This window comes from Garra rufa, chromosome 8, assembly GCF_049309525.1.
Source record: "Garra rufa chromosome 8, GarRuf1.0, whole genome shotgun sequence".
Taxonomy (NCBI): Eukaryota; Metazoa; Chordata; class Actinopteri; order Cypriniformes; family Cyprinidae; genus Garra; species Garra rufa.
This window is the reverse complement of record NC_133368.1, coordinates 29,502,745-29,528,044: the sequence shown is the minus strand read 5'-3', so window position 1 is coordinate 29,528,044 and position 25,300 is coordinate 29,502,745. Positions and strand designations below refer to the sequence as shown.

Below are 25,300 nucleotides of genomic sequence, written 5' to 3'. Positions count from 1 at the left end.
TGGCCAAGTTTGTGCCATTGCTCGATTTACATGCGCAATTTATTCTTATTGAATTCTCCTCTGAGCTTTTTCATTATGCCAGTAAATACAAATGTATATGGTTGAGTTATGTCTCTGTTTCCATATAGTTTTCCTCTCTTTCTCTTTGCCTGCGGGTGTGCAGGAGTGTAACGTGCAGCAGTGGAGAAGCAGCGTGCTGCAGACTGCAGACATGCTCTCCATACAGGAAGTGAGGGAGGATGACATCGGCAACTACACCTGCGAGCTGGTATTTGGAGGCTTCCTGGTGCGGAGGACGACCTATCTGAGCGTGACAGGTAGTACCGTGTGACGTCTCTGCGGTGTGCGTCTGTGTATGAGAGCACTTGCTGTGATAGTCTCGCTTTGAGGGCTTGAGTGTTTTTTGAAGCGTGAAGTATTATTCTTCCTTTTGCTTCTTATTTGGTTTCAGCTGCATTCACAGTGCCATGCTTTTGTTAACGTTGACTTTCCTGCCTCTGTCGTTAATGCACAAGTTTTTCATTGAATAACAACTTTTCAGTCTGTTCCTCATAAAAAGCTGAAATCATATGATCAGATTCAAATATAGTGCATGAGTCATATGGACTACTTTGTGTGTTTTTTGGAGCTTAATAGTCACAGTCATCATCCATCATTTGTATCCTTTTGTGTTCCAGGGATGAAAAAAATCATACAGTTTAGAATGAGAGTCTGGGTGTTTCATGTATTTATTTTTTGGATTTTTAAAAACATTTTATATAATCAAAATGTTAGATGTATTTTTGCAACACAGAATGTATACAGAAAATAATTGATGTAGGATAGTGACAATTTTCTTTTCATTAATTTTAATTAGTTTAACTATTTATTATTACTAACAAAAAAAGAGAATATAATGAAACAATAAACACTAAGTAAACCTGCATTGTATAAAGTTAAACTTTAAAACATATCCTGTTAATTTTACAAAGAAAAACAGTTGAGCTTGAAGTTGAAATTCATACCAAAATATACTGTGAGAATTTTTAGGTATTACAGGATGGCCTTTATATTTTATGACTTGTGAAATGTCCAAATTGTATTGTAAATCATTGTTTTTACATGCAAAAGCCATACATTTGACTGAGCCTTTTTTACTGATACTGTATCTTTTTTACAGTTTATGGACCTTTTTTTACAGTGTATAGATAAATTAAGCAAAAAATGTTTTGCCCAGACTGGCACCATGCACATTTTCTTCAGAAAAGCAGCATTTAATACTAGGGCTTGGTTTTGATGCAAATTTCACAATTCGACGTGATTCTGAAATACAAACTTTCAAATCGATTTGATATTGTTTTGGACATATACTTTTGATATTTTTTACTAGTGGGTGCAGGACACTATAATTCATTAATTTAAGTGAGGATAGCAAAATAATTTAACATATTATAACCAAAAATTCTTCATACAGTGGACTACCAGTAAAGATGATCCAAATTTGGGACCAAAAATTATTCAGACACTTTGACCTGACCATGTTTTGCTTAAGTGTTTTTTCTTTAATTGTTAATGCGACCTTTTTACACCACAGACCGAATAAAATTAAGTATTGCTTGGTAATTGTTCAGTATTGATATTTAGTCATACTACTGTTAGTCATAATAACAGTTGTCTGAATAATTTTTGGTTTATTGTAATCATTTACATACCTTAGTTAGTAAGTTATCTGACATTTTAAAGATAAATTTGTTCTGACACAGTTTAACTCTTGTCATATTTTCTGACCATTTTCTAAACTATATCGAATAAACTGTGATAGTGTGAGAAATGTTGAAGGTATCTGAATAAATTTAGGTTTTACTATGAGGTCTGGTACATGCCTAATTTCCTTAGGGTGAAAAAAATCTCAACTAATGCTGTGAAATATAAATGAGAGTCAGTTTGGTACTACTATTATTATAATATTGAAGGTTAAAATTAACTGATTTGTATACAATGCTTAAATTACACTCAATTAAGTTTTTATAATATTACAGTTACATAATTATATTTATACTCCAGTTGGTGGCTGCCAAAAAAAATCATACTCAAACTCATATAAAAAATATAATGATTATGTTATATGGTGCATATATTTAGCAAAATGCTCCTTTACCGAGTTTATGGTCTCCGAATATGTTTTTTTCTGAGGTAAATGTGACGTTACTTGACGTTGTTTACAAGCTGTTATATTGACGGTTGAAACAGATTGAGCTTACTTACTTACTTGAGACAGGAAAAGAATTTCGGTAAGTTGTACTCTTTCTTTTAATCATGTTTATATCTCACTGAATCTGGTATTAAAACAGAAGAAATGATCAGTTCACGTGAAATTGACACTTCTGTTGAACTGAGGCACTACAGCAATCTGTCACTCCCCATTAAACAGCACCAAAATGGCATTTAATGTTTGAATATTGTAATTAAATAGACAGAATTTGAAATCTGAGATTTTGTTTCATATCAAAAGTAACAAAGCACAAAGTTTATTGCGATCTATTAGATTGGAGGTGCACTACAACCTTCAGTTCATTAACTGAAAGCAGGTTAGACTAATCGAGAATTTTGTAATTGAAATTGAGAAATCAATATATTTTTTACCCAGCCCTATTAAATTTTAGTGTTAAATGTGGTAAAGAAGTGGTTAATTTTAACACAGCCATTTTTTGAACATTATTCATAAGCTTTTGGCCTTTAGGATAGTGCAGAGAGACAATGAGGGGGAATGAGATTGAATTATGACACGAGGCCAGACCTGTGTTCCTGTGAGCACAACTGCTCATATGTGTGGTGAACATGTGCACTAGCCACTACACACATTTGACCTCTATTACTGCTCTACACACACAATAACAGAGATAGAGAGAGAGATAGAGAATGACATTTATACAGACACAACACTAAGCCGGCAGTGGAAAGGTCATTTTCTTCTATATTTTTATGTTTAAACATCTCTGTCTACGATTAAACAGATTCTTATTGGCCCCTTGTGAATTCGGTCCTTTCTGCCACTATAGCAGGTCAATAAAACGGCACGTACAGGTGAAAAGAGGTCAGACGTTATTCCCTCTCCCTTCCTAAGCCCCCATGCAGTTGAAACCTATTAAAACGCTCGGCGCCTCTCTTCCCGTACTCATTTAAAGCCTATTTTAGGGCGGCATTAGACTCTCAGGGACGATTTCCTGGATGGAACTTATAGTCCAGGACGGCAAATGATTCTCAACGGAAAACCCACCATTAACAGTAAAATTTAGTCCGTAGCTCGATTTAACCCTCGTCACGGAGGCAGCGTTTTGATGTTAGGAGTCGTATAGCAGTTACAGCAGAATCATAGCACTATAGCTCAATTTGTTTTGAGCTGGTTACAGCAGTACGTCTCTATAATTGCTACAGAAACTTGCCTCGATGGTACATCTCTGCAGCGGGTTATCTGGTGGAGCTGCCTGTGCGCCTGAGGGAGGAAGTTAGCGGAAGAACACGGAATCATTTTCTTGTTTTTGAGTGCTTACAGACAGTCTATTACTGCGGACATGGTTTTCGACAACAAAGATTGGAGCGGTGTATTTTGTGTGCCTTTTTGCGCGCGTGCATGTCTGAAAATTTGAAGCGTGAAACTGACCTACAAAAATACACGGCCGATGATGTGAATCAGTGCTATTGTACATCCTCTCTCGAGGCAGAGGGCCAAAAATGTGTGTTTAAACAGTTAATCATGCGCATTGCACACACCCGCACACAGCGAAGAAATGACTTCCTGGGTGAGCGTGATTGTGTGTAGTTGGGTGTGAATTCTAGATATCAGTCACAGAAGCTGATTATTATTGTAATGGGACAGAGAAATAGTCCAAGCTGCATTTTAACAGTGAATAAGTTGCCTTTCAATACAGTACCGTGTCCTGTTATATATCTACAGGACACAGGAGCGTCATCCTCTTGTAGAGTCCAATGTCCTGCACGCTGACCTGGCCCGTCTGCTGCCCTCTCCCTCACCCAGTGATTTATCATGCTTTGCCTGTAGTCGAAGAAAAAAGATACCGTTTTACAAAGACACAGAAAAAAGAAAAAGGTGGCTGAATATGTTTTTTTAAATAGATAAATGGCAACAGAGAATATAAAATCATTAGAAATGGTTGAGGTGCTCAGTAATGAAATAATTTTATGTATGTATTTTTCCTCATAAACCACTAATTTATATCCATTTGTGTTCAGATTTTTTTTTTTTTTTAATAGTTAACTTTTAACTATTTTTGAATTTTCAGGTAAATTTTGGTCACAGACAGATTTTCTTTACATTTCACCAAGCTGATTACTCACTAAAACTTCCACAGTTTTTTTTTAGGCCATTTTAAGTATATTTTAAGTGGTTTCTAAGGTTGCATTTACACCACAAGTCTTAATGCACAGATCTGATCTTTTGACCATATCTGATTTTTTGGCCCACCTGTTTACATTCGCTTAAGACACAACTGGTATCCAATATCTGTGTTTACAATAATTATCACCCAAAATGATTGTCAGTGATCGCTTTACTATTCACATGGTAGACCCTCTGGGTTTGAATTGCCGTGTTATTAAAATTATTTATATAATTCACATCGAGTGGCCATTAGGCTATTATTTCCCAGCATGGACAGCAGCTGTCATGGATGTTTTACAGCACAAAATCTGACTGAACAGTAATTTTAATTTATTTTATCTACAGTTCGTTAGCGGTAGAATTCTGAAGTGAAATAAAGTAGTGGCAAGATGACATTTATTTAAATAAATTCAAATGAATTAACGAGAGAGAGTGTGAATGAGTGTGAAGCTCCTGAACAAGTGAAGCTTGTTGGTTTAATTACAAAAACTGCTAAGTTATCACCTCATTGCCAATAAATATAATGTAGCTTTTTTTATATTTATAAAATTCACAGGCAGGGGTTGAAAACCAGCTCCTGAATGTGCAATTTCTTACCTATAGAAGTTTCCATCTCAATAAAATGTGACGTATTAAAACACTGCCTTTGTGGGCAAACATGTTGCCCTTGCATTGGAAATTCTGAGGGAAATACGATATGTGTGTTTAGACGTTATCAGTAGATTAGACCCAATATCGGATATGTATCCAATTAAAATCCACATTTGGAAGTGGCCCAGATCGGATGCGAGAAAATCAGATCTTGTGTGGATTTTTGTGTTTACACGTGTGAAACAAATTCCAATCAGTGTCAGATGTGAGCAAAAAAATTGATTTTTTTGTGCCAGTGTAAATGCAGCCTAAATGTGTTTACTTAACGTTTTTTATTAGTCTTACCATTAACGCCATTATATTGTTCATTCAGACTGATACGTGAACGAAGAACACGCACAAACACAAGAGGCAGGATTTATTGCAACCAATCATAGCCGAACATAACTAGTCATATCCAATCATATAGTGATGGAGGCATTGCCTCCTTTATGTGACTTTCCCTCATTCATTCTCAATTACCCCCCACCGAACTGTTAAAATTCAGCGGGCGTGGAGAGACGTTAAAATTCAGAGAGACGTGGAAAACGAGTTGTCTTATTTTTTGTACTATTATTCTTTCTTTCATCCAATTTTTTGAGGAGGCACTGCCTCCCTTGCCTCCTCAGAGGAAACACCTCTGATATATATTATATACACCCCTATATATATGTATATTAGTGCTGTCAAAATTAGTGCGTTTATGCAGGCGATTCATTTTTCCAGTTTAACGGCATTGAAAATATTTAATGTGGGACTAGTGTTGCCCATCCCACTCACAACTGCTGCTTCTGTCTCTTTTTTTTTCTTGACAAGAAGTGTTTAGTCACAGAATGTCTTTGTGACCACTTCAAAGGGGAGACTTTTCAGATGCGAACTCCAACTTTACTTCAGCACCAGGCGCTAATCAAACGAACATGGGAAAGGTACAGGTGACGAGGGAGCTTCATTAGTACAACAGTGAACTGTGGTCAGATGAGATCTTGTCAGGTCATATGTCAGTAAAAACTAATTTTCCTGTCTTGTCAGCCATTATACTGTACTCGTAGCACAAGCGCTGTAACCTGTATCATTTCATATTAAAGCGTGAATGAAACTACGAGCATGTGTGTCAGATCCGCGTCGCATTCAGCAGCGGCAGCTCTTAAAGTAATAGCAGCCAAATAACCGAATAACCCAGCTGCTGTGATTTGTATTAATCAAAGAACAAAGGAAAAAAGAGGAAATCAATAACTTTTGTAGCTTTAAAGGAACACTCCACTTTTTTTGGAAATAGGCTCATTCTCCAACTCCCCCCGAGTTAATAAGTTGATTTTTACCGTTTTGAAATCCATTCAGCCGTTCTCCTGTTCTGGCGATATCACTTTTAGCATAGCTTAGCATAGATCATTGAATCCTATTAGACTAATAGCATCGCGTTCAAAAATGACCAACGAGTTTCCATATTTGTTGTATTTAAAACTTGACTCTTCTGTAGTTATATCGTGTACTAAGACCGGTGGAAATGCAAAGCTGCGAGTTTCTAGGCTGATAAGATTAGGAACTACACTTCCATTCCGGCGTAATAGTCAAGGAAGTTTGCTTCCGTAATATGGCCGAAGCAGGCGGAGTATTATCAGAAATGAGTTCCCAGCTAGTTTAGCATTTGTACATGTGCTGCGTTGTATTACTGCTCCTGCTTCAGCCTTATTACAGCAGCAGACTTCCTTGACTATTACGCCGGAATGGGAGTGTAGTTCCTAATCTTATCAGCCTAGAAACCCGCAGCTTTGCATTTCCACCGGTCTTAGTACACGATATAACTACAGAAGAGTCAAGTTTTAAATAGGACAAATATGGAAACTCGTTGGTCATTTTTGAACGTGATGCTATTGGTCTAATAGGATTCAATGATCTATGCTAAGCTATGCTAAAAGTGATATCGCCAGAACAGGAGAAAGGCTGAATGGATTTCAAAATGGTAAAACTCAACTTATTAACTCGGGGTGAAGTTGGAGAATGAGCCTATTTCCAAAAAAAAGTGGAGTGTTCCTTTAAGGATTCATCTATATTTAATTTAGTATTTAGTGTTTCTGTATATTTCCTACTTGCTGAAGGTCACCGGTAAATAATGGGTTTATGTAAAGATTATTTTAAGGTCATTTAAATTCGAAATTGTGTGTAATAAATGTTAAAAGTGTAATACATGTTAAAATTGATAGCTCTTACTTATTCTGTAATGTTGAATGGCTATAGTCAATGGTTAAAGATTAGGAAAAAAATAGATAGAGACATCAGTCATATTTGTATCAGTGATACGTTTAGTCATAAAACATTTAACAAATGTTAAAAATATACCGTCTTTATGTTGTTGCTACATTAATTTGAAGATTGAATGAAAATTATTGCAATATAAAAGTATATTTAAAAACTTAAATGTTGGGTGGGATTAATTGTGATTAATTTCAGAAAAAAAATGTGCAATTAATTTGGTAATAATTTTTTTATCAATTGACAGCACCAACATACACACACGCACAGTACACTGTTATATAATATAATATTTTATTATATAACATTTTTATCAGCTAAAGAAGGGTAACCTTAGAGTGTCAGAGACTTCCTAACACATTTTATTTCCCAGCACCCTTCAGTTTATCAAAACTAATTGAATTATTCATTATTCTGGTAATTCATTATTATTTTATTTTACTTCAGGCCTTTGCTTTGAGCATGCCTTGGTAACCGCAGGTTATGTAAAATGTTCTTTTTACATATTAAAGTTGGTTTCATGTCCCAATAAAATTCGAATTTTCAAATGAATAAAAATGTCCCTGAAACTACAGCAATTACACTTTTTTAATTTTATGATTTGTCCTAGACAGCAATACAATTAAAATAGAGAACAAATTGATACTTTTAATTGCGTTAACCTGCTCCAGAGAAAAAATACCCCTAGAATCTTCCATTTGTCACTTTTTTTGTAATTTCTGCTTTGGAATTTTAGCAGACTTTTAGAAGAGGCGTCCAGCTTCCGGATGCAGAGCTGTGTGTGCGAGCTGGTTAAAGTAGCGCTTGCAGAAAAACAGTTTCCAAAAGTAGCTTGCGTTTCCTATTGCTATTTTAGTACAGACAATGTGGTTTCCATGGACACTTGCGTGGTGTCCATGCCAACGGCAGGTTTGGAGCAGTGTAAGCGCGTGTGCCCGGGAGGGACTTGCGGTAGAGCGATCCAGGGACAATGCCAACCTTTCTTTACCTCTCCCACCTGTACCAACCTGTGCCCTTCCCACTAAATCTCCATGGAAACAGTCAGGCGAGGACAGTTGCCCAGAATCAATCCAGTCACCCATACACTACAGAAAGGTTTGTGGCTACTGTAAACTGTAGTTTGTTTATCCATTGATCTCCATGTTGATTGGAGACCCCATTGTTTTAAAATCCCCTATAGTGCACTGGGGCTGCCATAGCACGTTCTTTACACATGCTCCCAACACCTTGCATCTGTCAAGTCTAATCAGGACAAGATAAGTGTGTGTGTGTTTTGCGTGTGTGAATGTCGGTGTGTGTGTGTGAACATGTGCCTGTAATCAGTAGAGAGTTATGTAATCATATTTAATTAAGGATTAATTACAGATGCCGCTAAGTGAGAGTGCGACAACTTAACTCTCTCTTAGTCACCCAACAACACACACACACACGTTTATTTTCTGTCATGCTGGAGACATTCCGTTGAATGCTATTGTTGTTTTTTATTTTGTAATTATTGTATTTATACACAGGGCTGTAGCTAGTGGGCAACCCGAATTCAGTTTATTTTCTTATCCTAGTATAAACATACTTTTATATATGAAGAGTTCATTTGCAAAAACAGATAACTCCGTTTTTATCAATTTTCAAAAATGATGTTTTTTCATTTGTGCATTCCAGTTAATCTCAGTTAAACTGCAGTTGGGTTATTTTGTTATTAAGGTAAAAATAACAAAAAAAATACAGCTAACTAGCACAATAAAACACAACAAAAACATAACTCACTAAAAAACATCATTTTTGAAAATTAAAAAAATAATACGCTTTTCATATATTTTTTTAATTTAGGTAACATGACCACAGATTGAAATGCATTGTTTGTGTATTAATTATTTTCACATTTTTTGATACATATTTTTAATACATACAATTAATTATACTGAATTCTACATCCATTTCAATGTAGTACTAATAATATTAATTTCATTTAGATTTAGGGCACCAATTTATGCTTTCATTATTTTGAAACATCTAAAATACATTGAATTAATTAAACAGGATTCTGCATCAGTTTATTTTACTGTATATGAATAATATTAAAATAAATTACAAAATGGTATATTTTACATTTAGGTGGAAGGGTTCATAGATTGAAATGCATGAATTGTGTATTAATTGTTTTATGACATTTTTATACAGTTTCAACAGTTTTATACATTGATTATACTCGATCAGTTTTCGTAATAATATTAATATATATAATTAAATATTATATTTTTTATTTAGATAAAAGGAACTTATTTATGTTTTCGCTACTGTGACATATTTGGATGTAAAATACAAATTAATTATACAGAAATCTGCATCAATTCATATTATAGAAATTATATTACATTTAATACAAAATTGAATATTTTTCATGTAGGGGAAAGAGTCCATGGATTGAAATGCATTATTAAGTGTATTAAGTGTTTTATGACATATTTTTAGAAACATTTTTAATATAATAAATTGGTTATACTAGATCAGTTTGTATTAACAAAATATAATATATTCTGTAATAAAAGGGACTGATTTGTCATTTAATTATTGTGACATATTTGGATGTAAAATACCAATTAATGATACGTAATTCTGCATCAATTTGTATTATATAAATAATATTAAAATATTTTGAATGTAGGTAAAATTAAAATGAATTAAAATGCACAATTTGTGGATTAATTATTTTATAACATACTATATTTTGATGTGCATACATATTTATTAGATAAGTAACATATACTACAAAAATATAATATATCTCATTTAAATATTGGAGGCCACAAATTAAATGACTTGAATGACAGATTAAAATTAGTTAAAGCATGATTTGTTCCTTTTTTTCTTTTTCTTTTTTGGGCCATATTTGAAAGTAAAATTTCTTGAAATAATAATACCAGATGCTACATCAATCTCGTCTCAATTGTTATGGGCCCCTCTGGACTTTTAGCTCCCTAGCATCATTCCCACCTTTCACCCCATTAGCTACGGCCCTACACACACCCGCACGGCAGTAATACACATTCCACCTTTTTTACATTCCACTCCAGTAGTTCTTCCCCTCAGAGCTTCCTTTTATCTCACAGTTTATTTCTCAAGGACATCTGAACAGGAATAATGCACAGCATGAAAATCTCTGTCATCACTGAAAATAGAGTCAGATATTCTGAATGCTCTACAAAAGTGAATCGTATCCAGCATGGTGTGCTGCAGCGATCGCAATGAATACATTCTCGTGTCCTCCCAAGCATCAAATCTGCCCTAGTTTCGCCAGCGAACCGTGCTCGCTGGCTAATGCTAGGACACTTTCGCAGGCTAAAGATCACACAGGGTTTATCTTGTAGTTTAAGCTGCTGCTAAGTAAGGCCGCAAGGTGTGCGTTACATCTGTGTGTAAGATTCTCAAGCCGTTTAAGGTGCATGATTTTGATTAGCCTTTCACTTGTTTTGGGTTTATCTGTAATGGAAAAATAATGTACAGTAGTCAGAAAGCCATGTAAATTATTTACCCTGCATTGCACACTGCATACTGGCTACAACGATTTATGCAATATGAGCTATGATAGAGAGAGAGATTTAAAAAAATGTCCTACATCTGGGGAGCCAACATTTGAAAATAAAAATACAGTTGAGGTCAAAAGTTTACATACACCTTGCAGAATCTGCAAAATGTTATTTATTTTAATTAAAATAAGAGCAATTTATTTAGTACTGACCTGAATAAGATATTACACATAAAATACATTTACATAATCCACAAGAGAAATAATAGCTGAATTTATAAAAATGACCCCGTTCAAAAGTTTACATACACTTGATTCTTAATACTGTTTTGTTACCTGAATGATCCACAGCTGTTTTTTTTTTTTTTAGTGATAGTTGTTCATGAGTCCCTTGTTTGTCCTGAACAGTTAAACTGTTCGCGGTTGTTCAGAAACAATTTCAGGTCCCACAAATTCTTTGGTTTTTTAGCGTTTTTGTGTATTTGAACCCTTTCCAACAATGACTGTGTAACGGTTATGGCGTGCTGGAGTGACGAGACGTGAGACAAAATACAAAACACGATATACATTTAATACAGTCTTCCATATTACAGGCTGGAACAGGCAGGAACACGGAGATAAATCCACACACGTAAAACTCGTTGACATAGACAAAGACCGACAGTGTAATGAACTCAAAGACAGACTTATAAAGACAACCTAATCATCAAACACAGGTGACGGGGATGACGGGAATAATGAGGGCTAAACCAAATGACAACAGAATGACAGGGGGAGACAATGGGAGAAACCAAAGACCAAAACTGACATGAATGTAACATTACGCCCCCCTCCGAATAGGCGCGTCCCCGCGCCGTAGAAAAACAGAAAACAGAACAGAAAAGAGGGGAGAAAAAAACAGAAAAATAGAGTCCATCATGGAGGAGGCTTCAGCGGAGGAAGCAACCCCAGGAGGGGGACCAAAACGAAAGTCCAAGTGACAGACAAGACAGTCCAAGGGGGCGACGATGGTGGGAGGAGCCAGGGAGGAAACAGGAGCAGGAGGAACAGAGCGAGACCCAGGCCACAGCCATGAAGAAGATGACCCACGGTGGAGCCGACGGAGGGAGGAGCCATGGTGGAGGAAGGGGTGCCGACTCCAGGGGGCCGACCGACAGAGGCGGAGCAGGTGGAGGAGGAGCCCGAGGCGGAGACGGAGAGCCGAAGATCCTGGGTGACTCCGAGGATCCGGAGGGCCAAGGCGGAGCCCTAGGCTCTGGCGACCGAGGCGGAGGCGGAGATCCGGAGGTCCGCGGCGGAGCCGGAGCGACAGAGGACTGAGGCAGAGCCGGGGGGAGGGAGGAGCCCAACGGAGCCGATGGGACGGAGCGACGAGGCGTAGCCAGAGGAGTAGAGTCCGTAGGCGATGGCGGGACGACAACCGACCAAGGCGGAGCCGGAGGGACGAGGAAGCCCGGTGGAGCTGGTGGAACGACGGGCGACGGTGAAGACGAGGGAGTCGAGAGCCGTGGTGGAGCCGCAGGGTCGGAGGGCCGAGGCGGAGTTCTGGACTCTGAGGCTGGAGGCGGAGCTGAGGGATCCTCCAGCCATAACACCGGTGAAATCTGGCAGACCTGTGGCGAGCCCACTGCACAGGTGGTCTGCTGAGGGTGAGCAAGGGGACTGACAGAGGACAGCGAGGATTCTGGAAGGCTGGGCGGAACCAGCGGTGACTCAGGAAGACTGGACAGGACCAGCGGAGATTCAGGACGGCTGGACGGAACCAGCGGAGACTCTGGAAGACTGGACAGGACCAGTGGAGATTCGGGGTGATGTTTGGCTGGGCTCTGGGTCTGGAGTGGGGCTGACGTCCTCCTCGACGATGTCAACAGTCCATGACGATCCACAGGACGCCAGCACCCACTCGATGTATTCCGGCAGGCTCTCTTGAGGACCCTCCCCGGATAGCAGCGCCTTGGTGGTGGTATTGAGTCAGATGAAGTAAAACTTGCGGAGGCTGCTATCCGGGAAGTGGGAATGTTTTGCCAGGAAGAGAAACTCACGAGTGTGGTCCTCAAGAGAGCGATGATGAGAATGGTGGGATCCATTATGCAAAATCAAAAAACAAAACACTGAGAAAAAGACGGAAAAATAAACGCAGGGGAAGGTGCCGGGTTAAACTGTTGTAGGTCGGTCTTTCTGTAACGGTTGTGGCGTGCTGGAGTGACGAGACGTGATACAAAATACAAAACACGATATACATTTAATAAAGTCTTCAATAGTACAGGCAGGAACACGGAGATAAATCCACACACGTAAAACTCGTTGACATAGACAAAGACCGACAGTGTAATGAACTCAAAGACAGACTTATAAAGACAAACTAATCATCAAACACAGGTGACGGGGATGACGGGAATAATGAGGGCTAAACCAAATGACAACAGAATGACAGGGGGAGACAATGGGAGAAACCAAAGACCAAAACAGACATGAATGTAACAAACTGTATGATTTTGAGATCCATCTTTTCACACTGATGACAACTGAGGGACTCAAATGTAACTATTACAGAAGGTTTGAACATTCACTGATGCTTTAGAAAGAATTTGGAGATCAGGGTAAATTTAACTTATTTTGTCTTCTAGGTAATATGTAAGTAATCTATGTAAGTATCTATGTAAGTAATATGTAAGTATCTTCTGTAGCTTCTAAAGGGCAGTACTAAATCAAACAAAGTATGATATTTAGGCAAAATAAGGAAAATATAAACATCCTTATTCTGTTCAAAAGTTTTCACCCCCTGCTCTTAATGCATCGTTTTTCCTTCTGAAGCGTCAGTGAGTGTTTAAACCTTCTGTAATAGTTCTAAATGAGTCCCTCAGTTGTCCTCAGTGTGAAAAGATGGATCTCGAAAGCATACAGTCATTGTTGGAAAGGGTTCAAATTCACAAAAATGCTGAAAAACCAAAGAATTTGCGGGACCTAAAGGATTTTTCTGAAGAACAGCAGGCAGTTTAACTGTTCAGGACAAACAAGGGACTCATGAACAACTATCACTAAACAAAAAAACAGCTATGGATCATTCAGGTAACAACACGTGTGTGTTTAAACTTTTGAACAGGGTCGTTTTTATAAATTCAACTATAATTTTCTCTTGTGGAATGTATGTAAACATCTTTTATGTGAAATATCTTATTCAGGTCAGTACTAATAAACTTCTGACTTTAACTGTATGTCACATGGACTATTTTAACAATGTCCTTACTACCTTTCTGGGCCTTGGATGTGGTAGTTGCGTTGATGTCTATGTAGGATCAGAAAGCTCTCAGATTTCATCAGAAATATCTTAATTTGTGTTCTGAAGATGAACATTTAGAAACAACACGAGGGTAAGTAATAAATGACAGAATTTTCATTTTTGGTGAACTATCCCTTTAAGCCACACTAAACAATATATGAATGTAACTGCACTAGCAATTGCAAAATATTTTTTTGCTGTCCCTGTTGAAAAAAACAGCATATGCTGGTTATGTATGTTTTGAAGCATGGCAGCTGGTTTAAGCTGGCCCTAAGCGTACCTTACCAGCATATGCTGTTTTTTAACCAACTGATTCCAAAATAATTTTAGTGGAGTAGAGTCAGTTCCCCTAAATTTCACACAGGTGCCTCTAGTGATGCTGCCTGTGTCCCATTCAACTCAGAAAATCAGAATGTGCAACGTCCTGCCTGGAAAAGTGCAACAGAGCAGCACTCGAATTCAGACATTCAACTTGGAAATGTGCACAGTTATCTAATGCATAGAGCTGTATACAATTTTAAGCATGGGCAGTTACTTTTTCGGGCCATATACATTTATGAAACGAGTGTTTGAATGTGTGTTTGTGGCCATGTGTATATGTATCTGTGTGTGTGTGTGTGTGTGTGTGTGTGTGTGTGTGTGTGTGTGTGTGTGTGTGTGTGTGTGTGTGTGTGTGTGTGTGTGTGTGTGTGTGTGTGTGTGTGTGTGTGTGTGTTAGAGAAAAAGAGTTGTGAACCTCAGAGGGAGCCTGTGCTATCACACCTCTCCTACTCGCAGTCTGTCAATATATCAGTCTCAAACTCTGTGAACTCATCTCACACACAGAAACTATTCTACACATGTGTGTGAGTGTGTGTCAGAGAGAACGATAATACACACACACACACACACACAGAGAGAGAGAGAGAGCATGGAGGAATTTAAAAGCGGACTGATTCTTGTAGTTTTTTTTTTCTGGGTTGTAGCTTCCCTCCCGCTGAGTGTAACCAGTCTCCCCACCGCGCTGGCCCGAGTGTTTTTATTTCTCTCCTCTTCTGCATCACGCCATCCTTCCGTCACACTCATCCTTTGCTTCTGAGCCAACCCACATTTCCACTCTATCTCTCTCTTTTCATCTCCCTCTGTATTCCTCTCTCTCAGGGATGAATTCACTAAACAGTCGCGCCATTTTTGCATCCAGCATTTCAAGGCAAAACCGGCTTCTAACGAATCTGACTCTTTTGATTGTTTTTAGCGCAAACACCCTCCTTTCTATCTAAATTCCGAACCGATTTTGTGGACACTAGCGAATTGGGCGCTAAAACAACGCAGACAGTGTTCGCAAAATAAATGGTGCTGTCAGTGGGCGCAATTCAATCTTAGTGAATTCTCCTCTCTGTCTCTTTCTTTCTCCTTTTACTTTTAGACATAGAGACGATAGCATCTTCATTTTGAGGGTGTTTGTCATGGTTGTGGGTACGAGTCGTGGTGACACTACATTGCTCATTGCTTAGATTAGCTGTGTAATTGTTCTAGCAGACAGCAAGCAATTTGTATGGTGACTCATCCTCTCTCTCTCTCTCTCTCTCTTGCTTTCTCTATTTTCTCTCGTCCTCTCAATCTCCACGCGTCCTCAAGCTGCGTTTAAAGCATGTTATGATAGTTACCGTCTTGACAGGCTCATTAAAGACCCTCATATTCTCAAAAAATCTTTTAAAGGAATAGTTCGCCCTAAAATTGCAAATTATTTTTCATCATTTGCTCACCCCCATGTTGTTTCAGACCCGTATGACTTTCTTTCTTCCGTGGAGCACGAAAGGATTATTCTGAAGGCTTTGCTGGCCACATTTTTCATGCAATTACAATGAATGGGTTCTGAAGGTCGCAAGAAAAAAAGTACAGTAAGGATGTGCTGTACTACAACTATTCTGAAGTCAATGATGGCTTTGTGAAGAAGAAGCAGGCCAAAATTAATGTTATTCACACATGGACATAGGCTATTTTTTAACATTTACAGGGCCCAGTCAGTGATTTTATTGCCTCCCAAATCCAGAATGACGCTACCCACATAAAAACTCCCAGCTGAATTACTGACTGTTTTTTGACAAACACCAAGGTTGTGTGGTAATTTATTTGCTGTCTCAGTCCACATCTCTGAGTTTACCAAAAGAGATCAATCAAAAAGTTGTTTTGTTAATGCTTTTTTAACCACTGCCATGTGCTGTATGATAACTGCTGTGCCTTACAATAATGTGTATGCATTTTACAATTATTATTTTATTTCTTTTATTGCTGCCTTCTGAACACATGAGTTTTATTTTTGAGGAGCCAAGCAAATTCATTTTTACGTCATCCCCATGAGAAGCAATTACTGTTCCAATAGAGCTATAGTCATTATATCAGTCCAGTTTGTGATTAACTGATTCATTCAAGATCAAGATCCAAATTTCAGACAAGGATATTTCTTAAAACTATCATATGATTTTAGAAATATAGCACACAATTTAGTGATTTGGTGTTCTTTTTGAAGCTTAAGAGCTTCAGTCTGAAAAATAGAAAAAAACTGTTTTGTTTGCCACTGAAGAAAGTCATACAGGTCATATAAACATGAGAGTGGGTAAATAATGACTACATTTTTCATTAAACTACTATATTTTCTAGAAAACAGGTCTCACATGGGTCAAAACTGCATTGTTGAAAAAGAAAAACATGCATAGGACTATCACTAACTATTATTTTGGTATTTGAATAATCGGCTGATTATTCAAATGCTTAATCGAGTAAAGTAATCATTTTTGTGATAATAAAAAATAGACCTAAGCAAACAGTAGATTTTGAAATGACTTAAAATATGGACATTTCAAGTCAGAACTGCGGTGACACATACAAAACCAACGCCACATAAAGCGTACCATATGTACGTTCATCTGTTCCAGGGAAAACACTCTTTTCAGCGCCACTCAGTGGACATTTCACATCGAATATGTCACAAAATGTACATGGCGCTACGTATTTCGCGTTGTGCAAAAAGTTCTCACAGGTACGTTTTCGTCATGAGATCAGGTTGAATTTAATGGGTGATCTAATCCTCATAACAGAAATACCACTGTCATGTCTTGAACAAAAAAATGTGGACAGCAAAACATGCAAACTCAGGGAGAGGGTTTAAATGTTTATTTTGAAGTCGCAACAAACAGTTAGCATATTTAGAAAGATACTGATGTAGTGGCACACATTGTGCTCCCAGATGAATGCTATAATTAACCCAAACTCACGGCAATAAGCAGACATGGAGTTTGAGAAGCTCTACACGTTAATGATAACTGTTTGTGTGGAGCAGCATTTACTGTGAACGGAGCCTTTCTGACACACACATGTAAATAAAGCGCATATTAAACCCGCAGCACATATACAGTCAAACAAAAATTTATTCGGACACCTTCAACATTTCTTACATTCACACTTTGTTTTCTGTAGTTTAGAAAATGGTAATAAAATATGACAGATGTCAGAACAAATTCATCTTGATAATGTCAAATAACATTGATAGAAAGGTATGTAATGAATTACGATTAACCAATAATTCAGAAAACTGTTAGTATGATAATATTTACACAACTATCAATATTTTGTTGACCAGTTACCAAGCAATGCTTAATTTTTTGTTCAGTCTGTGGTGTAAAAAGTTTCCATTAGCAATTAAAGAAAAAACACTGGTCAGGTCAAAATGTCTAAATCATTTTTGGTCCCAAAATTTTTATCAATTTTACTTCACTGCATGAAGATTTTTTTGTTTACTTTAGTTTGCTATCCTCACTTACATAAATTAACTATAGTGTCCTGCACCCACTATAAAATGTAACAAAAATTATCTGATTAATTTTTGGTTTGACTGTATTTATTTAACTGAATAGCAGCCTTTGTGAAATCACAATAGCATTATGCTTTATTATAATTTTTAAATTGCTTTAATATTTCATGCAGCCCCAGAAAACAGTCTAATAATGCTTTTCATGGATTTTCATCCATGGAATGCACTACTTCCGTTATTTTGTCATTTAATCGACACGGGCAAAATGCAGTTATGGATTTTTTATAATTAAGTACTCTAATTTAATTGAGGAATCGTGACATCAATACACACAGATACGTTGCATCAATACATAGGTCACATTTTATTCTTACATCCAGTAATATGAAATACCAATAAATAAAATGAAAAGTTTGCAAACATTATTATATTACATTGTAATTCCCCTTACTCCGCAACAAATCCTTTAAATTTATGGTTTTCACAATAGAACAGGAATGAAAAATCTAAGTGTAAGAAAACAAATTATAGTGCCATTAATTATAAACAACATTTATTATAAACGTCAAGCCTAAAACAAATTTATTTTAAATTACATGGAAAATACCTATTCAAAATGCTCAGGCACCTCTTTCATTCACCGCAAATCTAAATGTGTGCAATATGCGCTTGATGTTAATTGCTTTTTATAAGTCACTTTAGAATATCAATCTCAGCACATTTCAGATAATGAAAAACGCAACTTTTTATTTCGTAAAATAAGGTATTCCTTTAAAACAACAGCTACATTGTGATATAGACCGTTACCGTGATATTGGTTTTCTTAGACTGTGATTTACAGTTTTAGTCATACCGTCCACTTTCAGTGAACTAATGTGTCCATTTCCCTTACAACTTTAACAGGGAAATGTGCGGCATGGGTCAGCAGTGAGATGTGTATATTCCGGAAGCGTAATTCATTAATTTGCTGTTTGCTATCCGTCAGTCACCCGGAATAATCCGTCGGGAGGGGCCAGTGCGCTTTCCTCCGCCGAGTGAAAATTGGATTTTGGATGAGCGATCGCGCGGCTTAAACTTCCACCAGCTCGCTGTCTATTAAGTGCACCCCCCACGTCACGCACACACACACACGCAACTCGCAACCCAGAACCAATCTAGAGCCGCGACAAACACACACAAATATACATCCTCGAGTTTTAAGAGTTACATAAAGCTGAATGCAAACGCACACGTATGCCGCCACAGTGACACGGTGCGTGTAGTATTACCTACAGCAATCCTGTGCTTGAGAAAAGCCAACTGAACAAACACAGTCAGCATAATTACCAGAGAGACACGTACACACCTCTGACTCGAAGGAAATGAGCTGGAATTTGGAGCATCGTGCCCACATGGGGAGAGGAAGATCTGGAGAGAGAGAGATGTGGGGAGGATTGATGGATAGGGAAAAAAAGTCAAGAAGAACAGAAACGAGAGCACCGGGGAGACCAAGACAATTCTCGCTGAGATGTTGATGGCGAGATGCTGGAGTTTACTCATCCAATCACGAACGTGTGGGCAGAGAGAGGGAGCGAGTGTGTGCTTCATCAGAGGTGCTTGATGTCACTTAGTAAAAATAACGCTCTGTGTGTTTGTGTGCGTGTGTGTGTGTGTGTGTGTTTCAGCTCCTCTGACTGAAGAGCCCCCCAGGATTCTCTTTCCCTCTGAAAACAAGCTTCTCACCATGGACGTGCAGCTTGGTAAGAACAGCTTCTGCTTGTGTACGTGTGTGTGTGTGTGTGTGTGTGTGTGTGTGTGTGTGTGTGTTTGGAGGAGGAGGCTGGGGGGGTTGTTCGCACTGCCATGTACTATTTTTGAAAGTACGTTGTATGTAATATGCTGTGCACGGTATGCAAATTTTTTGAATGCATGGATTACCCGGACGACCTGCTACATTTGTTAAAATGTGGCGTATATAACCAGAGCACACTGCGTGGAATATTGTTTCCCGTGATGCACTGCACTGGACTTGACCTTCTATTTCCAGGGTGATGAAAAAACCGGAGGCGATATCAATCATGGTTTTTCACGATTTGTCTGGTTGACTCACTTTTTGAAGGGTCTGCCAAAATGTTTGCACAAACCTGGATTAAAAATGGAAATAGGACGAACGCTCGCTGAATTAAACATTTAAACAGTTGCACCAAAGTGTTTCTTAAAATAACCAAGTGCAAAGGGCATCTTGAAGGGGCACTATTTTATTTTTATTTTATTTTTTTGTTTTTTAGGGGGCACTAGTTTCAAATGATGTTTCTGCTAGGTGCTGTACACTATATCAATGTGCAATACCATTTAAAAGTTTTTGAAAGTTATTTGTTACCGAGGCATATAATTCATTATGTACTATAATGATCATAAAATACAAGACATGCTACATGTGAAACACATGTGAAATACTATTGCTATATAAAATATGTTTTCCATTTTAATATATTTTAAAAAGTAATTTATTCCTAAAATGACAAATTTTCAGTAGCCAGCAGTATTTAAATACAGTTGAAGTCAAAATTTTACATACACCTCGCAGAATTTGCTAAATATTAATTGTTTTACCAAAATAAGAGGGATCATACAAAATGCATGTTATTTTTTTTATTTAGCACTGACCTGAATAAGATATTTCACACTAAAGACATTTGCATATAGTCCACAAGAGAAATTAATTGTTTTAAAAAAATAACCCGTTCAAAAGTTTACATACACCTAATTCTTAATACTGTGTTGTTACCTGAATGATCCACAGTTTCTGTTCTTCAAAAATATCCTTCAGGTCCCATAAATTATGTGGTTTTTCAGCATTTTGGTGTATTTGGTGTACCCCTTCCAACAATGACTGTATGATTATAAGATCTATCTTTTCACTCTGAGGACAACTGAGGGACTCATATGCAACTATTACAGAAGGTTCAAACACTCACTGATGCTCCAGATAAAAACTGGGGCTGAAAACCTTTTGAATTTTAAGATCAGGGTAAGTTTCACTTATTTTGTCCTCTGGGAAACATGTAGGTATCTTCTGTAGCTTCTGAAGGGTAGGTCTAAATGAAAAAAAAAAATAAAGATAATAAGAAAATAAGAAAAATGTACACATTATCATTCTGTTCAAAAAGTTAAACCCCTGGCTCTTAATGTATTGTTTTTCCTTCTGGAGCATCAGTGAGCATTTGAACCTTCTGTAATAGTTGCATATGAGTCCCTCAGTTGTCCTCAGTGTGAAAAGATGGATCTCAAAATCACATTGTCATTGTTGAAAAGGTTTTTTTTTTTTTTTAATGCTGAAAAACCACAGAATTTGTGGGACCTGAAGGATTTTTCTGAAGAACAGCAGGCAGTTTAACTGTTCAGGACATACAGAGGACTGAAGAACAACTATCATTAAACAAAAAAAAAAAGCAGCTGTGGATCATTCAGGTAACATCACAGTATTAAGAATCAAGGTAATTTTAATAAATTCAGCTAATATTTTCTCTTGTGGACTATATGTAAACGTGTTTTATGTGAAATATCTTATTCAGGTCAGTACTAAATAAAAAAAATCACATGTATTTCATATAATCCATCTTATTTTGTTAAAAGATTCTGCAAGATTTATGTAAACTTTTGACTTCAACTTTACACTGATCTGGAGGTCAAGAAAAAAATGTTAATTTTCATTGTTGAAAATGCTTTGCTGCTTGTAATTTTTGTGGAAACTGTGATACTTCAAAAAAAAGTATGTAAAAGTCTTCTTTTCTGTTAAAGTCATTTCAGTGCATTGTTGATAAATAAAAGCATTAATTTCTTCCACAAAAAAATGAATAAATCTTACTCACTCTAAATTTTTAAATGCCGCTGTGTATGATGCATAGTTTAATGTACCAATTTTACAAAGGCCAGTGCTATCTGATGCAATTAGAATTTGCACCAAATAGCGCTGACAATAACATTTTGTAGGCTTACTGCTTATGGAAAGCTGGCAGTAAATTGAATCCTACTTTAAAGAGATGTTTATGAACAATTTTTATTGATCATGGCAGCAATTAATTCATCAAATAATGATCAAATTATGTAGAAGAGCGTTAAAACCGGGCATATATCCAGGTGTTTGGTGCAGCAGTGTGTACTTTTGGCATTTTAAAGAGCCAATTGCTCTACACTCCCAGCAAAAAAATCCCCAATTGAGGTACACTGCTGAACCCTCCACAACGTAGCACTTAAATTCAGCTACTGAATTGGGTGCTAGAGCAATAGCAGAAAGTGCATGCAAATAAGAGGCACAATTCACTTTTAATCCATGTATTTTCCTCTTATTATTGTGAAACACTGTGTGCTGTCTTTCTGAAATACTGTAATAGGCAGCATGCAGTATACTGCAGAGTAAGCAGTACGGTAGTATTCTATTCCAAACACAGCCAGTGTGGTTTATGTATTCGAATTGTGTTTGTGCAAGAAAAAGAGAGTCGTTGTAATGGATTTACTCACAAAAACACAAGCAAAACAGTTTCAACAAATGTATGAACTGTTTTGTGTTATTGAAAAGACGTCAAACTGTTACTAAAAGAGACTCATCGAGAATGTTTAAACTCATGCCATGCAGTTATGCGCTAACTCAGCAGCAGCATTTGTGTGTGCGTGTTAACGCCTGAGAAAGGAGTTCCCCTGCTAGACAGATAGCTGCTATAGTCAGCATTATGATGCTATGTTGTTTACGCTCTGAATGGAAGTCGCTCTCATAAATGCAAATCCTCTATGCTAATTATCTGCTGTTGTCTCCCAACAATAGCCGCTCCATATGGTGCCGAAACATTCAGTGGGCCTTCTTTTGGATTTCTCCGCGCGTGTGTGTGTTGATCCGAGCTCCTTGTGCATGTTAACACACGCATGCAGCCCGCTTTAATATATGTAACGGACTGAGATATGCTTGTTCGCGCATGTGCGCTAGTCTGTTAGTGTGTGCATCGAACTGAACCGTGTGTGTGTGTGTGTGTGTGTGTGTGTGTGTGTGTGTGTGTGTGTGTGTGTATGCGGTGGATGGAGCAACGTCTGTTTGTTTGGCGGAGGCTCTGGATCCAGGCATGTTGGAAACAGGAGCAGATTGGAGCATATTGTAGTGGCTCTGACCATGTTCTGCCTTCAGAATGAGCAGAGAGAGAGCAGGACACTACTCGTCGACTGGAGACACACTGACCACATGATGAGTCATTTTTAGGCGGTGTGCGCGTTGTGGGCTGCTTAGCTGAATTAGTATAATAGAGCCCAGTGGAGTCAAACTTTGTCGTGTTGTGAATGTCATTGACTGTTCAACTGTTCAGTTTCATCTCTTTTTCTCAATTCAGTTTCATTTCAGTTTAAAAACTACATTTTTGTATTTCTAAGTATGCAGAATCATGAGAACCTAAATACAATTTTAATTTAAATGAAGTTACAATTGTAGTGAAGTAATCACATTTTTATGCCATCTTAGACTTATAATGACACCTGCTGGCAAGAATGAGCATCAGTTTAAAGTTTTCAAAGTTTTGAGATAGGGCCGATTGCAGAACAGCAGAACCATACGTCACAGCAGTCACACGGCAGCAGGCTCAGACGGTAGTGGGCGGAGTCTCCATCTGAGATCGAAAGTGGGTGAAAATAATGATCAACTTATAGACCTTTTTCCTGAGTAAACGATGAGCGCCGCCATTACGAATTCTAACGTCAGATTGAATGCTTTTCTGTTCGGGTCTCCATAGGAACCCATTTAAATAGCGTCCATCTGTTTTTAATGTAGCTAACGTCCGCTGCTTCGTGTCATCTACACACTCATTAAAGTGAGGCACTGACAAATTACGGTCATTGCGACATTGCCAAGTGATGGCGCTATGGAGCCATGTGCTTTTTAAAAACATTTTAATAGGTTTAACATTAGTTTATTAGCTCGGAATATACCCTAATTTGACTAGAAACAATGCAGACCAGAAATGCAAAGCATTCTTTCAGTTAAGAGTCGGACTTACTTCCGCGTTCAGGAAAAACGTCTATATTTTTCCATATATTTTTAAACAGTATAAACTGAGTACAAAGCTCAAACAAAAAACAAAACAAAACTTGAGCAATAGAATGTTTTTATTTAGTTAAACTATATTTTTTACCTAATCATTTCAGTATTAACCAATTTTTTCATTGTACATAATACCGTGTACTATACACTATACCCATCATAAACTGGATTTTCCAAAAAAAAATATTACAAAATCAAAAAAAAACATATAGCACAGAAGGCACACATTGAACAACAATAATAACCACACATTACTCACCTAACTAAATTAGTTTAAACCTAAAATAAATCTCTAACTCTTTAAACATGCAATTAATCCAGAGGCATGATTTGTTCACACACTCATTAAGGAAATGTCCATATCATCCTTAAATTCAAAGTGAAACATGAAGGGCTCTTTGGCCAGCAGACTCTCATCATTTGTTTCTGCCATTATAAAAGTTCATTATGTTGCTGCACATGAAATATAACGCGAATAACATTAAATAAATATATTTTTTTTATAAGGTTACACACTGATTATTTATAACTTAAACCCCATTTTTCTACCCATCCGTTGGTCGCGCATATACGCCATGTTTGTAGTTTTTTACACTTTTTATGCGTATTTGTAGTTCTAATCAAATCCTCGTTCAACACTCAATGTGTTGTGGGCAATATAATAGCCGTTAGAGTGCGCATTAATCCGTACTTCGAATTCTAAAGGTAAATTGTAGTAGACCGTCCGGAAATCTTTGGAATACTTTTTAGGACATACCAATTCTATTTTCGAATACTATTTAGGACGGATATTTTGTGGGACCTGATTGGGCTGCAGCAGGAGACTCCGCCCACTACCGTCTGAGCCTGCTGCCGTGGCGCTGCTGCCGTGTGACTGCTGTGACGTATGGTTCTGCTGTTCTGCAATCAGTCATTATTGAAAGTTTTTAGCGCTGGGCAACAATTAATCGTGATTAATCGTGATTAATCACATCCACAATAAAAGTTTTTGTTTATATAATATGTGTGTTTGTACTGTGTATATTTATTATGTATATATAAAGACTCACACATACAGTATATATTTTGAAAATATTCAATATGTATATATTTATATTCATATAACTTATATTTTAAATAAATATATTTAAGATATAAACATAACATATTTTTCTTAAATATATACATGCATGTGTGTGTATTTTGGATGCGATTAATCATGATTAATCGTTGCCCAGCACTAAAAACTTTGAAATATATGTTATAATTAATTTGATAGCAGTGACCTTAAAATATTTATTTTTCTTGGAGTGGGTTGCTTTGTTGAAATCACGTGATCAGCCAGAAAATATTGATTGATCGTTGCCCAGCACTAAAATTTTGTAGGAAAAATTACTCATTTCACTTTAACA

General features: G+C 37.3%; 1 protein-coding gene across 2 annotated transcripts in view; it reads left to right on the top strand.

Moving 5' to 3' along the window:
* Nucleotides 1–25,300, top strand: part of il1rapl1a (interleukin 1 receptor accessory protein-like 1a) — a 133,740-nt gene that overhangs the window by 75,992 nt on the left and 32,448 nt on the right. For both annotated transcript variants that reach the window (XM_073845600.1, XM_073845599.1), the window contains exons 5-6: nucleotides 164–317; nucleotides 19,516–19,590. In XM_073845600.1, the coding sequence (XP_073701701.1) occupies nucleotides 164–317; nucleotides 19,516–19,590 (229 nt within the window). The remainder of the gene's footprint in view (nucleotides 1–163; nucleotides 318–19,515; nucleotides 19,591–25,300) is intronic.